Raw genomic sequence first — 16,598 nt, 5'->3', positions numbered from 1 at the left:
CTTTACAGGACTACTTGCTTTGGTAAGAAGACAGTTACAACCGGGTAAGAATCTCTAATCAACCCTGTCATTATACCGATCTTTTTCTTGCCAAAGATATAAAGATGAATCATTCCACCTACCAATAAAGGTGCGCGAAAAACCAGGAGAGCGGGGAACAAAGCTTCTTTCCCAGCCATCTGAAAACGTGGCATTGTCCCTCTATCGGCGATGACTGGAAAAAAATGACTAAAATGGCCCTTGCCCCCACGCACCCACATCCTTACTTGGAAGGATATTCACATGGGCCGCACTAGTATGTCATAAGAATGTTAATTCCTTCAACATAGCCGCATTCCCGGAATTATCCCGGTGAAAAACACATTGCCACTAAGTCAAGACCACATGGTCCATACTTCATAGCTTGTTAATTCAGACCGTAGTTCCTTGTATTCATATACAGCTGGTCAGAAATAATCACAACACAACATGTATGCATTTAAATAGCAGGTCGTTGTCAGGGTTTGACTAGTATACCGGAGATTTGTGTGCTGGGGCGGGAGAGCTGTAACCAGACTTGTACACCGGAGCAGTGGCCTTATAGGCAGGAGCGGGGTGGTACTCGGGGAACTGGGCCTCTCCCTTGTAGGTGACCTGGGCGTTGTAGCCGCCGTAGTCATCGGCGACGTACTTGACGTGCTGGACACGGCCGTCGGGCAGAGCCACCGAGTAATATCCCTGGGTGTTGTGGCCATCGCTCTCCTCCTTCTTCGCGAAGTTGGTGCCGCTGTAGTGGTCGTTGACGGCGTAGTCGTAGGCGAACGGCTTGGCCTCCTCCTTGTACTGGGGCTCCGGGTGGTAAGAGGCCGGCTTATAGGAGGCGGCCGGGTGGTAGGGGGCCGGAGCGGTCTTGTAGCCCGGCGTCTCCGGTGCCGGGGCGGCGGCGGCAACAGCCAGCACGGCGGTAACGACGAAACCCTGCAACGCCACAAGCGATGTGCTATCATAAGTCAGTTATTTTGCGTCTATTTGATGTTACAGTGCACCTGAGAACCACGTTTCTGATGAAACATATTTTATCACTGTTCCTACTGCGATGCACTTCCCGAAATGTTCCTTGCATTTGGTAATGTTCCACGCCCAAAATGTTCTTCAAGGAGATACCTTCATGTTGTGTTGTAGCGGCCAGGTGCGCAATAGAAGTGATGTCTACTTCCACAGTGCTTTCGCTTTTATAGGTTGGCTGCCAGCCGCTGATGAAAGGTCATGGGCACTGGCTCAGTGATCGGGTAGTTTCCGCTACTGCAGGCTGGACTCGTGACACCATTCATTAGCGCGGGACCACAGTCACTCCCGGATACACGCCCAACTATTGGAAAGCAATTATGTATTCATTTACTAATTACTTCACCTTACACATAATTTTGAATGGGCGCGTCTTGCCAAGCCTTTTGTTTGTTGGCATAGATGGCAAAGAAAATATGATTCATGAAGAAGCAGGGCGGGATCTATTCATATATCCACGGTTATATCTGTACAACTTGATATAACTTGACTATAATGACATCATTTAGGCATAACTTGACGTGTTAGGTACACACAAACGTGTGTTTGTACCTATATGTATACATAGATATATAGATATAGATAGATAGATATGTATATACTATATATGCATATGTACATGCATATGTATTCATATATAAGTAGATCTCTCTATGTATGTAAATAAATAGAGGTCTACTAAATAAATAGAGAGATCTATACAGAGATCTAAAAATATATACATATGTACATGCATATGTATTCATATCTAAGGTAGATCTATCTATGTATGTAAATATGTATGTATGCATATATCATATATATATATATATATATATATATATATATATATTATGTAATATATATTCCATACTATATATATATTGTATATATATATGTATATAAACAATAAACTTATATGCTTGAAATATTCGTAGAATCCTTTCTTTTATACATCTTTGATTAAAAACAACTGCTGACTCAGCACTGACGAGCTTTTTGACGCATTGTTTTAGTTTCCGGGCCCTTGACTTAGCGTCATCGCATTATTTAAATATTTTATCTTATTCCTAATCTTTAATCTTTAATCTAATCTAATCAAATTTAATCATCATTTCGATCTTTAATTTTTAAGATCAGTTTTCCACAAATACACTGTGCATTAAACGTCACCGCCTGTTCTGAAACCCTGCGCCGGTGATTGAGGTGCAGAGTGACATGACCAGTAAATTAATGCAGTATAACTTATTTTGAGCAGCTTGCGTCGACCACTGTTTTCTTTCTTTTTTTTTTGTTACCTTCTCGGTGCGTTACATCATATAGTCTTGAATGGCTCTACAGCCTATTGTATATTTTAGAGATGTGATTGGACGTACCTGCCGGTACGCACTATCATCAATCCTTGCCTAAGCATAATGATAGTCATTGATGAATGAAGCATACAAGCTAAACACAGTACAACGAACAAACCTCACTTTCGATGCTTTTAGTCTTGCGAAACTTTTGGTCGCTCTGAAAGCTATCCATCGTTGAAATTATCCATGAAAATAAACCTAATTCAAGGTCTACTGTCAGAAACAGCAAATGCTTGCGTCAACAACTTCTCAATGCAGGTCAAGCTGTGACGTGCGATGAACAATATATATATATATATATATATATATATTATATATATATATATTATATATGCGTATATGCATGTGTATGTAAATATACAACTGCATATATATATATATATATATATATATATATATATATATATAATATATATATATATATATATATCAATGTAAGCGTTCGTGTGTGTGTGTGTGTGTGTGTGTGTGTGTGTGTGTGTGTGTGTGTGTGTGTGTGTGTGGTGTGTGTGTGTGTGTGGTGTGTGTGTTTGTGTTTGTTTGTGAATACGTATAGATAAAACGGTAGAAATATAAAGAGGTACGACCACTCTTCTTCAAATCATATTTTCTTTACCATCTATATGGACCTTTACCGGTGCATTTCTCGTGACATGCTAACATCTGGCTTTATGTGTAAGTGAACACGAAACATAATGGGCGCCTCAATTGCTCTCTAGCAGTTGCACGAGTATCCGGCAGTGGCCGTGGTTCCGTGTTAACCTATCATGTCACCAGACCAGCTGGTGGTAGCGGGAGCCACACGATCAGTGAAGCAATGCTTGTGACCTTTCATCAGCGGCCCGCGGCCGATCTATAAAAGCCGAGGCACTGTGGATGCATGTACCAGTTCCACTGCACCCTCAGCCACCAAGACATAACATGCAGGTAACTCATTCACGAATAATACTGGTGGGCTTAGATGTCATATGTTAGAGATCTTTCCGAGAAGTGCATCGTGGCGGGAGCGTTGATAAACAGTGTTGCATTACAAACACGCTAACGAGATGCATGGCAAAATAGTAAAGATGCCAGAATGCAGGGCCTATTGTTTTTATAATAGCACATCCCTTGTGGCATTCCAGGGTTTCGTCATTGCCGCCGTGCTGGCTGTTGCTGCCGCCGCCCCGGCACCGGCGACGCTGGGCTACAAGCCCTCTCCGGCCCCCTCCCACCCCGCCCCGTCCTACAAGTCGGCCTCTTACCACCCGGAGCCCCAGTACAAGGAGGTGGCCCAGCCGTTCGCTTATGACTATGCCGTCAATGACCACTACACCGGCACCAACTTCGCCAAGAATGAGGAGAGCGATGGCCACAACACCCAGGGATATTACTCGGTGGCTCTGCCCGACGGCCGTGTCCAGCACGTCAAGTACGTCGTCGACAACTACGGAGGCTACAACGCTGAGGTCACCTACGAGGGCGAGGCCCATTACCCCGAGTACCATCCCGCCCCTGCTTACAAGGCTGCTGCCCCGGCCTACAAGCCTGTTCACAAGTCTGCTTACAGCTCTCCCTCCCCAGCATACAAGGCTGCGGCGTACTAGTCAAATACTGAGAACGACCTTCTGTTGAAACTCATGAATGTTGTGCTATGATGCTCTTTGCCCTGTTTTATTTCAATAAAATGAGCTGCTCAGACTGTGTGGTTTTAACACATCAGCCACTTCTTCCGGGGCTGAACATCCGAATGTCTTCATGGGCTCTGGGTAAACCTTTGTTTATGGACATTTAGAAGAAGCCCTATATTCGTTGTTATGGACACCCATACCCGCTTGCAAATTCATCTGCACGCGGATACTTGGTGCAAGTCATCAAACCCCTTTCGGCGTAGTCATCTCTGTTTTGGGTAGCCATTCGCTGTACCGTATGCTTTTTTCGGTGCCAGGAGGTGAGCATGCGCATTCCTGGAATGTTCTTATAGCCGGGCAATGCCCGTGGTGATTGACCATCGTGGTAAGAAATGTTCTGTACTAACACTCGGTGCGGGTCATCAAACCCTCCCGCCTTAACGCCTGTTTCCTGTAGCCCTTAGTGCAGAACAGTGCAGCGGGTGTTAAAATTTGAGATCACTGGTGACTGGTCATTTTTGACATCTTTTAGTAACATTGCTTGCACGAGTCCGCAACAAGGTGCAGATTCTCGTGCATTAGTTTTCAAGGGTGCGCTTTTGTTTTCTTTGTTTTTTATTGTTTGTCGCTGCTTTTGCTCAGCAACGTTACTCGTGATCATAGTTGGCAGCTTAGAGTATCGAATCTGTCATTGCAACCAATGTTTCGTAGGACTGCACTGTTACCCTTATTCATGGTAGAATAGCCAGGAGAAAGGAGAGATACGCTTTTTTTAAGACGCTAGCAACAAAACAGCGAGAACACAAATCACCAACATTCTGAAGATTGAATAGGCTGTAACTGACAGCCATAAATACCATGTGGCGTCTATCCAATTTAAGACAAAAATACGCCAAAAAAATGTGTGCGCATGCAAATGGAGTGAAGTAAACGATCACCACACATCACGCATCATTCATTCATGCATGCATTCATTTCGGCGACCATTCTCAATCACACTCAGGCTGAAACCCAAGGGGTATGGACAATATACCTCTTTTAAATATCAAAGTCCTCTAGGAAGCACAGGGCTATCCAGACAGCAAAATAAGTAGATAGATTCTTGCAGAAAATCAGTGACGAAGTCCTAACATACAGGGCTGCTATGACCAATTATGCGAATGTAATCAGTGCCTTCAGGCGTGATGCGTGCTAGCTTTAAGTCCCTAGTATGTGTGAGCGGTCTGATGTGTGATGCTTGTAACCTATTCACTTGAATTCGTTCGCATGCATCAGTCATGCGTGATGCGTGATGCCTGTTTGCTTGAATTCGTTTGCGTGTGCGGATTTTTTTCGCGCATTTTAATCCGAAGCTGGATATACACTGCATCGTGATAGTGGTTCGCAATGCTCCTTATCCTGAAGGTTGGTGAATTGTAAAAAATATGACTCGCTGTTTAAAAATGAACAAACAAGTGAAATCGGCATGTAATTTTGAATTAAGTACTCATATTTGTGTCAATAAACGCATGTATCTGACACGTCAATGCATCTTTATCACCTTTCTCCTGGTTGCTCCACGTATAATAAGGCTGATGGTACTGTCTTATCTACGTGCAAAATGCTCCTCGCAAATGCACGTAGCAAGTTACGCAATCAATGCCTGGCAGAACAAGTCGTTTAGCCAGCACAGTCTGATTTATTAAAGCGGGTGTTCCACCTTTATTTCTGGTCTTAGCTGTAATAACTGTTTTGAAGATTATTCCTTTCAGTTCACCGGCCTGACCATCTTAACACCTAAAGCCCTCTGGTTTCGGAGCTATACGCCCGCGAAGATATACAGACTTTTTCGTGCAGACAATTTCAAGGCCATTCAGGCATGCATGACGTCACAGAAGGGTCATTCAAATCCTGCCGCTCCACAGGCTAGGCGGTGTTCAAGGCAAAGAAGAATATTTTCGTACAGCCGTTCAGATCTGACGTCCGTGAGCGCGGTTTCCAAATAAAGCGGACGTCAATTCGCTCTCAAAACAATTTTAAGCCAGCTGCACAAGGTAAGATTGTAGTAAAAACTTAGTCCTTGGAGAAATCAGGAGAATGGAGATATAGGTGGGTTGATATTTTGATAAAGGTGTGTTGATGAAATATCAACCCATCGATAGGTTTGTTCTTCCGGTTTTTCTCCGAGGAATAAGGCTATTACTGCTGTCTTATCTACGTGAATAATATTCCTCGAAAATGTACTGAACAACTCACGAGTTGCGCAAGCTTCAGTCACAAAGCACGTTTGTGCTTCTTAATTTAAGAGGTTGGACATGATTTATTCACTGGATACCTATAACAAAATGAAGACTCGCAATCGGATAACTTCAGAAGACAGGCCCGATGGCGATATCTGGTTCGGCGAAAAAATATTGCCCGTGCTGCCATCTCTTGACGAGGTTGAAGGACTACCAGGGTCTGCAAACTTCGACGGCTAGTTTGGCGGTACCCTCAACGTCATAGAAACGTTCAATGACGCAATCAAACAATGCCGGTATTGATGAGCATGTTTACTAAATGGAAAGATTGTGCTGCCTGGAGGATCCTTTCCACTTAAAAGCAGATCAATAGTCATAAGTGAGATTATTTCATTTCATGCTCTGCTCGTCGCAGACGCGTCTCTTCCTTGTTCCGGTGCAGACCATGATGACGGCACTCCAAGACCACGGCGGCTATAAGCATTCTCTCCCGGCGCCGACCTCCCTGCAGGCGGCAATGAGTAATCGGATAGTTTTTGCCGAGCAGCTGTCAGCTCTCATTGGCTGGTGCCAGTAAACAGAACCATAGCGGCGCCGAAACGGCCGAGGCAGCGAGCCGCTCCAGCGTGACCGACCGTGAGGTCACATGCCGCTTTCTCCCTTCCCGCGAGACAGGGGACGTGGAGCGGGTGCGCGCCGCCCGCGTGACCGCCGACGCCGACGCGGCGCGGTCCGTGCCCGCCGCCGGTCACCGCCAACCGGCGCCGACGAGGCTCGGATCGGCTCGGTCCGGCCGGGTCCAGACGAAAGACGCCGTCGAGAGGCGATCCTCTTCCGTCCGCCGTGCAGAGAGGGTGCGTGCCGACGCCTGGCCCCGTTTTTGATGCGAAAATGCTGCCAGATGCTCCGCCCCTTCAGGTAACAACCTATGAGGTCCCACAGCTACGTCATCTACGTCATGGAGAACGCTTCAAGTAACTCCTCAACATGGCGGCGAGTAAAATCAGCTGTTTCCCAACACACATTTCACGCGCAGCAGAGATCATGTTGACGAGTCGGGGCAGTCAAATTACTTCAATGTACAAATGTACAAATACTTCAGGTGTATCTCTCAACATCTCCCTATACCATAACGACTTACATTAACGAGAATATCAGAGGCAGAGAATGGCAGATCATCGCCCTCGACTCAAAAAGACGCTACATTATTTCTAGCGTTGCGCACGCGTAACCACATGCAATCGATCGTCTCACGGACACAAAGTTCACCAGGCACTGGTCAACTTAACGCCTTACGCCAGCTAAAATCATCGTTCATGTATATTCAGGTCGTCCATATATTTTGTTACGCCTGGAAGAGGTTTAGCGCGTGTGGTTGCAAGCAGGGATACAGCTTTGCTCGGAGCACGTGTGCGGGGAGAAATCTCATGTTGTTACAAGTCGCTTGAAGGAGAGTTCTACATATAGACACACAGAAGAACAACATCCATGGAAACTTGTGGCGGCAGGTTATGCAGTATGTTTACATTCCAAAGCATTCTAAGGCATAGACACACTTTCCCACAATCATACTATCCAGACAAACTGTTTATGTTACGGGATCCAGAAAGTGACTTACAGTGGCGCACGCGCCGACGTATCGGTTCTGGCCCTGCCAAAGCGCCAAGGTCGCGTAAACAGAACAGAAATGATGTACATGACGTGGTTCCAGGACATGATGACGAAGATTTCAAATCGCAGTTTCGTATCTTGCGCAAGTTTTTTCCTCAAATCTCTAGGCAAAACTGGCTCCTTATTATGACAATCATGGCCAGCGCAGAGGCAAAAAGAAGCGTCCGTTGGAAGATGTGATGCCTGCGCTGCAATATCGTACCTAGCCCAGTACCCCAACACTCCGTTGGCGACAAGTTTGGAACTTCAAAATCTGGGTCACACTAGTATCTGACAACATGTTGCAAGAATGCTGCTGCCGCGCGCAGGTGACGCCATCGCGTGGCCAATAGGAGCGCGGCTACATGAAACCTATCGCAGGCTTTGCAGCGTGCGCCGGCTACCCGGGTGTGGTTGCAGCCGTCGACGGGTCCTTTCTCTTCATGGATGCACCCAGCAAGGAGATAGCAGCTGCTCATAACGCCCACAAACATCGCCAAACAGTAACATCTACTGGCTGCTTGGGATCACCGCGGCGCGCTCACTGATGTACTTGCAGGGTCCCGGGATCCGCCCACGATTCTCGTGTTTTTTCGGAGAAGGCCCCCCTCTGCTGCGACCTCAGGGAGCATCGGCGGCAGCTTATCCCATCTAACACACACCTCATCGAGGACAGGAGCTTTCCCTTACCCTGAAGATCATCACCCCTTCCTGAAACAACGATCACCTCAGCCCCACTCAGCGCCACTTCAACAGACCATACAAAAAAACACGTGTCCAAATTGAACGTGCTTTCAGCATGCTGAAAAGCAACCTGTAGCAGCTAAAACATTTAGAAGTGAAAAACATGGGCAATGTGGCTGAGGTTATTATTACATTGATCATTGCACCATGCATCAGTCATTGCATTGTGTACCACGAGCAGTGGGGCAGCGGATGACATGTGCCTGCAGAGCCCCACGAGGCAGATCCCGTGGAACGGACCGACATCGGTGCACTGTTGCTTTCTAGCATACAGAACCTGCGAGTGCTGTGGATGGGCATCACAAGCGACAGGCACATCACTGACCACCTCATGGCAAAGATGTTGCATGCAGCTTGCTACAGTTAAACGTTGTAATGTGAAGATTGAGAAAGATAAGAGCAGATCGGAAAGAACAGCCAATTCATTACATTCAAATCAGCACAAACACACTTTGGGAAACAGGCAGTTACGGAGCAGCAGGGGGTATCTTTGGAAGGAACATATACTGAAAAGCGTGGAGACTCCACATCTAGAAAGACAACAATTTGTGCACACCCAGTTACTGGGATTACTTTGGGCAACATACAGTGTGGCTATTCCATTGTTTGATTGCCCAGTGCATGTCATATCTCACCCACAGGTGTTAACATTTGGCACATTGCATTTTAAGAATTAAGTGTTCCCTGCCTTTCATAACTGACCATTTAGGTTACATCATGAGGGTAAAAACTTCATTCAAACAATACTTAAATACAAGATGATGATATCTATGACATGCATCAATTTTTTTTAGGACTCACCCACCTTGTCAAACACAGCAGACAAAGCCATGGCCACTAGTGAACGTTTCCTTTGGCGAAAGTATGCATACTAATCATCGAATCATAGAAGATTCAATGCAATTAAGATAAGGACAGGTAAAAGCTTGATCAGTACAGAGCACATTGCTTAAAATTATGCATATGACCTTTATCATCAATAAAAATGTTTCAAGCTATTACAATTTATACTCCTGTCTTGTACTTCCACATGCTTCAATACCACCAGCAATTAATCAGTGAAATTAACCTCACATCCTTTCTACTTATTAATAAGGTATTCTGAAAACATACCAGTGCCTTAATCATACCAGTGCTAACATAAATTTTAGGTAATGTCACCATGGCACACTGTCCAGCATAAGGGTTTCAAAACTCCACCATCCCCATGTTGATTGTAATCTGTCAGGCATGCAGTGAAGGTACAGGTCATTGAATAAGTGACATACAAAATAAGGGCAACGATATCAATAACATAACTTTCATGCAGCATAACAATCATGCTTAAGGTAACACAACTGCAAGTTTGTTTGTTTAACCTCTACCAAACCATGTCCTGTGCAGTCTGGTAATTCAAGATAATCAATCAGACCTATGAAACAAATCAATTTACCCTTACAGGAATACTTTCGCTGATAAAATGCAGTAGCACCTGGGCAAAGGAGTTAAGTAACAATGCCTATAAGTGTGCATTTGCGATCGAATCACTAAGCAGGCAATGATGGCTGACACATTAGTGTACCTACTGCGTCTCGACCAGGTATGCCGTGGCCTGCAACCCCCGACGAACTATCATTAGGGGAAAGAAAATAAGTCTGACTAAAACATTTTTTAACCAACAGTAGTAAATCACTGTATGGCAATAGCGTAACTTATAAATGGCAGATCTAGGGGCCTCGAGGAAACCCTCCACGTCCACCCTACCCCATCCGCAAATGCGTCGCGGGAGTTGGTATGAGTTGCTATGTAAATAACCACGAGCTACCGCACTTCGCCTCTCGGCCAAGTAGGGAATGGACTTGGGCCGTGACGTCATAGGTAAGTCGGTAGTTACGTCATCCATCGACTGGGCTTACTCGAAGTAAGGAACGGGCTTCCATTTGGTCAGAAGAACGGGGCCCTGGTCTCACAGCCGGGTCTGACCCTTACGCTGTGCTGCCTTACAGACATGGGCCACGCGAGAACATGAATGGTACGACACAACAGACGCAACTGCGTCGCCACATTGGACGGAGTGGCATAAAAACCGACTCGGGAGAGCGGTTCCAACAGACGTGTCAGGCCCCGCGCCAGGGGACGCACCACCAAACGCACCGCCATCAAACCAGAGCTGCTTCAATACCAGAGCCTGTATTCAACAATTCCAGCTCTAGTACGGACCAAATTCCCGACGCAGCACCGACTTCAGGTTCAAACAGCATTTCTGTCCTCTTCTGAAGGCGCACCCATCACTGCAATCCGCGTGCCGAGGCCAAGAAGCGCCTTCCCCACAGATGTCGTCTCATCCCCCACCCCCAGCCGATATGTATCCGACCGTCAGAAGAAGTCTTCAGCTCTTCTCCACCACTCCTCGCGAGTCTCACCCTGGACTCAATTTCGCATGTCCCCACTCAGTGTCACGCGCCGTGACAAACACGCGCTCTCGCCGGCGTAGAAAACGGCCGTCCCGGTGACCGTTGACCGTAGCGGCCGGCCGGCCCACGCCTCCGGCGGTGGCTGCAGAGGCGGGCCCAGGTGAGCCCGTTAGTAACGCGCTATATTGCAATATGGGGAGGGGCCTTCCTTGTTAACTTCCCACTGCCTGTGAGTTTGTTTCATCGTATCTGATGCATGCTTTCATGGTTTCAAGTCTGGAGCATTCCTTTAAAGGTCGATAACTCAGGCATAACTTCGTACTCAGGTATGATCATTAAAGTTTTGTTTTTCATGTCAGTCGTTATTTTTATTTCATTATTTCAAATGCGCACTGTTGCTTCGTGAGTTAGTAAAAACATGCAGGAGCGAGGTATCCGCTACGATCGCTTATATCACGTGAATATCATTGGCAAGCTCGAGAAATTGAAAAGTAGATCGAGCAATTGTGAATGGTCGCCACTAAGAAAGATTTTAAAGAGAATTTGATGTTGTGCGAAAGGAATAGGTATTCGCGGCATTTCGCTATTGCTTAAGTTTGTTGCACTCAATACCAGTGTTTGCCCTAATGTGGATAATTGCACGGCTACGAGCAGGGACGAGGGCGATGCAAATATGTGTGATTTTGGGCGAGTATATACTGTGTCCGGCTCGCAGACAAGCCAACACCTTCTTCGCCAAAAGGCCTTTACGATACATTGATGGCTAAAGTGTCATGCAGAAATTTATGTCATGAAGCAGCGTTCTAGTGTTGTTTGTCCATTGTCGTAGTCAAACATGTCTTATCATTGTCAGAGTTGAAGACGAATACATTTAGAACGAACGGGGATTTATGTGATGTTAAAGGATCAAAGCTTCTTGAGTCAATGAACTTGCCCGTTTAATGCCCCATGATGTTTATATAACCTGGAATACACAGAAAATATAATACAAGATTTAATGGCCAAAGTCATGTCTTGTGAGTGTAAGATATGGTATATGTAGGTAATATATGAATGTCCTGTGAGCGTAATATATGATGCAGATTGATGAGGTGGACACGGAAGTGGGGAGTAACGTCTGGGTAGTTAAGCGATTTTACATCTGCCATGTAACCCGGACAGATCGCAATTGTGCTCGGAGAATGAATGTGTTGCTGACGATGTTGAAACGCAAGGAGAAGAGCAAGCAGCTCTACCAAGTAAACGGAGGTACCATTTGATAACCGACAATTTTTAAAGCAACCTCCGTAATAAATAAATGAACATTCAGGGTGGTCATTCAACCTAGAACCATCGGTGTACACAACACAATTCTTTGAATGAATGCCAATCGGATTATTCAACGTTTGTTAAATATAATCTGACGAACAGTTTGAGATCTTTAGGAAGGTGCTCGGATGTAACTTATAGTGCTACAGTAGACTGAGTTTGTTTGTTGTTTGTTTCTTTGCGAGCCTGCGGCACTTTCGTTACACATCGCAAAATGTATTCCTTTCGTCGGATAGCTGGGAGCATAACGTTGGCGTCCATTCCAAACGCTGAAATTGGAGACGTACGCAATGCTCCCTGTATAATCCGCAATAACGTGTTTTGGATGGTAGCCAGAGGCCGAAGAGCGTGCTCATTGCTCCCCTGCATAAGCCATGGAGCCGTATTTAATGATAAGAGCCAAAATGTATGCAAACGTGCTTAAGTGTGGCGGTCGGCACCGTACAGTGACCCTAGAGATGCGTCGGACGAAATTCAGTGTTTTGAAGCGTTTGGAACACATGCTCCACGCACGTCGGCACTGAATCTTAGGGCAAGTGCGATACCGATGAGCTTAAAAAGAAAACAAAGAGTATAATCTGATCCAACAATGACTGAAAAGTGCACAATATGTGGCATACTCCCGAAAATGCAAATGACGTTTGCCACAGGCGGCTTAGATAAATTCGCATGCTGGAAACGCAAGCATACTTTTGTGAGAGCCGCATAACTCCAGAAAATCATTTTATTAAAATGCAGCTGCAGAAAAATTCCTTCCTGCTCGTGGAATTTCGCCTCCCCAGTGAAAATAATGTTGAAGTGACCGAACAATCTTGGGCAGCTAGCTGGAAAGCCGCACTTGCCGAATGACAAAGGTGAGTCGAACGGGTAAGATTGTGCATCGGTGAGAAACAGCCGTAGAGAGAGAGAGAGAGAGAGAGAGAGAGAGAGAGAGAGAGAGAGAGACTATATAGATATATATATATATATATATATATATATATATATATATATCTGGCATTGCAGCCATGACATTTCATCCACTTCCAAAACTTGTTACGTTAATTATTAGCGGACAAGACCTCCACATCTACCAGCCCCCCCCCCCTCCCCGTCGGTCACTGGATTTCCTTCCCAGCAAAAGTTCCTGAATATACCATCAGCCTGGCCCCCACTTTCTGAAGTGTTCCAACGCCTATGCCTGCGCACATCCAACATCCTATATAATCATGACCCGGCTTAAGGGTCACATTAAGCTAAACTTCTATGGGGCGGGAGTGTGCCAGATCATTCCGTGCGAATTCGTCAGCACAGCCTGCGGCACTGGGCGCCGCTCGTTCACTGGAACCTGACCGTGAACGTCTACCAGTGGTAAGCGGGCGACCTATAAAAGGGAAAGGAGCTCAAAAGTAGGCACCACTTGTACTGCACACCGGCCATCAGAACACACCATGCAGGTAAGGGCTGGGATGATGCGGTTGGTGTGGTGTCCTGTTAGCTGCTTGGAGCGATAATTTTTAGCAAAGTGAACTGCAGTTAAAGGAGTGAGAAATGTATTGCATGGGTACCGAGGTCATCAGATTTATCTCAGCAAAACATGCGCTATAAAAATGGCTGCCGCTTCCGTGACATGCCCCCTATGTCATTGCAGGCTTTCCTCGTTGCCGCCGTGCTGGCTGTCGCTGCCGCCGCCCCGGCGCTGGAGACGCCGGGCTACAAGCCCGCTCCGTCCCCCTACCACCCTGCCCCGTCCTACAAGCCGGTCTCTAGCCACCCGGAGCCCCAGTACAAGGAGGAGATCAAGCCGTTCGCTTACGAGTACGCCGTCAACGACGACTACACCGGCACCAACTTCGCCAAGAGGGAGGAGAGCGATGGCCACAACACCCAGGGATATTACTCGGTGGCTCTGCCCGACGGCCGTATCCAGCACGTCAACTACGTCGTCGACAACTACGGCGACTACAGCGCTGAGGTCACCTACGAGGGAGAGGCCCATTACCCCCGAATACCACCCTGCCCCCTGCCTACAAGACTGCTGCCCCGGCTTACAAGCCTACCTACAGCCATCCCGCTCCGGCCTACAGCCTGTCCACAAACCCGTTTACAGCTCTCCCCGCTCCGGCCCACAAGCCTGTCCACAATTCTGGCTACAGCCATCCTGCCCCTGCCTACAAGGTTGCTGTTCCGGCCTACAAGCCTATCCACACACCCGTTTACAGCTCTCCCGCTCCAGCCTACAAGCCTGCCCACAATTCTGGCTACAGCCATCCTGCCCCTGCCTACAAAGTTGCTGTTCCGGCCTACAAGCCTGTCCACAAGCCCGTATACAGCTCTCCCGCTCTGGCCTACAAGCCTGTCCACAAGTCTGACTACAGCCATCCTGCCCCTGCCTACAAGGTTGCTGCTCCGGCCTACAAGCCTGTCCACAAGTCCGTATACAGCTCTCCCCGCCCCGGCTTTCAAGCCAGCGACGTATTAGTCACAGGGTGAGAACGGTTCCTTATGTTTTTTTCTTACTGTGCAGGTTACGGCACTTGTCGCTTCCTCACCAGCTGCATTTTAATAAAATGATTTGTTCGAGTTATGCGGCTCTGACAAAAGTATTCTTGCGTTTCCAGCATGCGACTTTATCTGATCCGGCTGTGGCAAACGTCATTTGCATTTTCGGGAGCATGCCACATTTTGTGCACTTTTCAGTTCTTGTTGGGTCAGACTGTACTCTTTTTGTTCTATTTTTTAAGCTCACCGGCATCGCACTGGCCCTAAGATTCAGTGCCAACGTGCGTGGAGCATGCTCATTCTAAACGCTTCAAAACACTGAATTTCGTCCCCCGCATCTCTGGGTCACTGTACGGTGCCGACCGCCATACTTAAGCACGTTTACACAAATTTTTGGCTCTTCTTATCATTAAATACGGCACGTGGCACATGCAGGGGAGCAATGAACACGCTCTTCAGTCTCTGGCTGCCATCCGAAACACGTTATTGCGGATTACACAAGGAGTATTGCGTACGTCTCCATTTGCAGCGCTTGGGGTGGAAGCCCACGTTATAATTCTAGCTATCCGACGCAAGGAACTCATTTTATCATATGTAGCAAAAGTGCAGCAAACTCGCAACTAACAACAAGCAAACTATGGTAACACTATTAATTAAACTCAGCCACGGTCCTAAAAATATCAAACAGTTCGTCACAACAGGTTATTTTTAACGAACGTTGAATAAATTCATTGTCATTCATTAAGAAAACTGTGCTGTGTACGCCGATGCTTCTAGGTTAAATGATCACCCTAAATGTTCAGCAATTTATGACGACGGAATTACTAATGGGCTTACCTGGGCCCGCCTCTGCGGCCACCCGCCGGAGCCGTGGGCCGGCCGGCCGCCACGGGCAGCGGTCACTGGGACAGCCGTTTTCTGACGCCGGCGAGAGCGCGTGTTTGTCTCGGCGCGTGACAGCGAGTGGGAGCATGCGAAGTTGAGTACAGGGTGAAATTCGCGTGGGTTGGTGGAGAAGAGGTGGAAGACTTCTTCTGACGGATGGATGCATATCGGATGGGGGTGGGGGATGAGGCGATATCTGTGGGGAAGGTGCTTCTTGGCCTCGGCACGCGGATTGCGGTGATGGGTGCGCTTTCAGAAGAGGACAGAAATGCTGTTTGGAACCTGAGGTCGGTGCTGTGTCGGGAATTTGGTCCGTACTAGAGCTGGAATTGTTGAATACAGGCTCTGGTACGGAAGTGGTTATGATGCAGTGCACTTGCTTGATCACCGACGCATGCAACGCTCCGAGACATAAGGTACGTTTCTTTCCAACTTTGATTTTTCTTTGGTGGTGCGTCCCCTGGCTCGGGGCCTGACACGTCTGTTGGAGCCGCTCTCTTGAGTCGGTTTTTTATGTCACTCTGTCCGAGTTGGCAGCGCAGTTGCGTCTGTTGTATTGCACCATTCATGTCCTGGCGTGGGCCGTGTCTGAAGGCGGCACAACGTGAGGATGAGTCAGACCTGGCTGTACCACCAGGCGTCGGCACTCACCCTATCTGAACGGCGGACGGCAAAGCGCTCGTCGGATCGCCTCTCGACAGCGTCTCCCACCTGGTGCGGCCGGACCGAGCCGCTCCGAGCCTCGTCGGCGGCCGGCGGCGGGCCGACCGCGCCGCGTCGGCGTCGGCGGCCACGCGGACAGCGCGCGCCCGCTCCCCGTCCCCTGTCTCGCGGAAGGGAGAAGCGGTATGTGACCTTTCGGTCGGTCACGCTGGAGCGGATCGCTGCACTTGGCCGTTTCGGCGCCGCTATGATTCTGTTCACACCAGC

The 16,598-nt window shown here is 47.5% G+C and overlaps 1 protein-coding gene across 1 annotated transcript in view; it reads left to right on the top strand.

Annotated features, from left to right (window-relative positions):
• LOC119090280 (cuticle protein 7-like) overlaps positions 1 to 16,328 on the top strand; it is a 63,581-nt gene extending 47,253 nt beyond the window's left edge. Inside the window, exons 3-4 of the mRNA XM_037213064.1 lie at positions 14,002 to 14,299; positions 16,306 to 16,328. Of these exons, the coding sequence (XP_037068959.1) occupies positions 14,002 to 14,299; positions 16,306 to 16,328 (321 nt within the window). The remainder of the gene's footprint in view (positions 1 to 14,001; positions 14,300 to 16,305) is intronic.
• Positions 16,329 to 16,598: the final 270 nt, after the last annotated feature.

The sequence above is a fragment of the Pollicipes pollicipes genome, unplaced genomic scaffold, assembly GCF_011947565.3.
Source record: "Pollicipes pollicipes isolate AB1234 unplaced genomic scaffold, Ppol_2.1 Scaffold_3087;HRSCAF=3621_pilon_pilon_pilon, whole genome shotgun sequence".
Lineage (NCBI taxonomy): Eukaryota > Metazoa > Arthropoda > Thecostraca > Pollicipedomorpha > Pollicipedidae > Pollicipes > Pollicipes pollicipes.
Note: the sequence above shows the minus strand (reverse complement) of the source record. Positions and strands in the feature narration are given on the sequence as shown.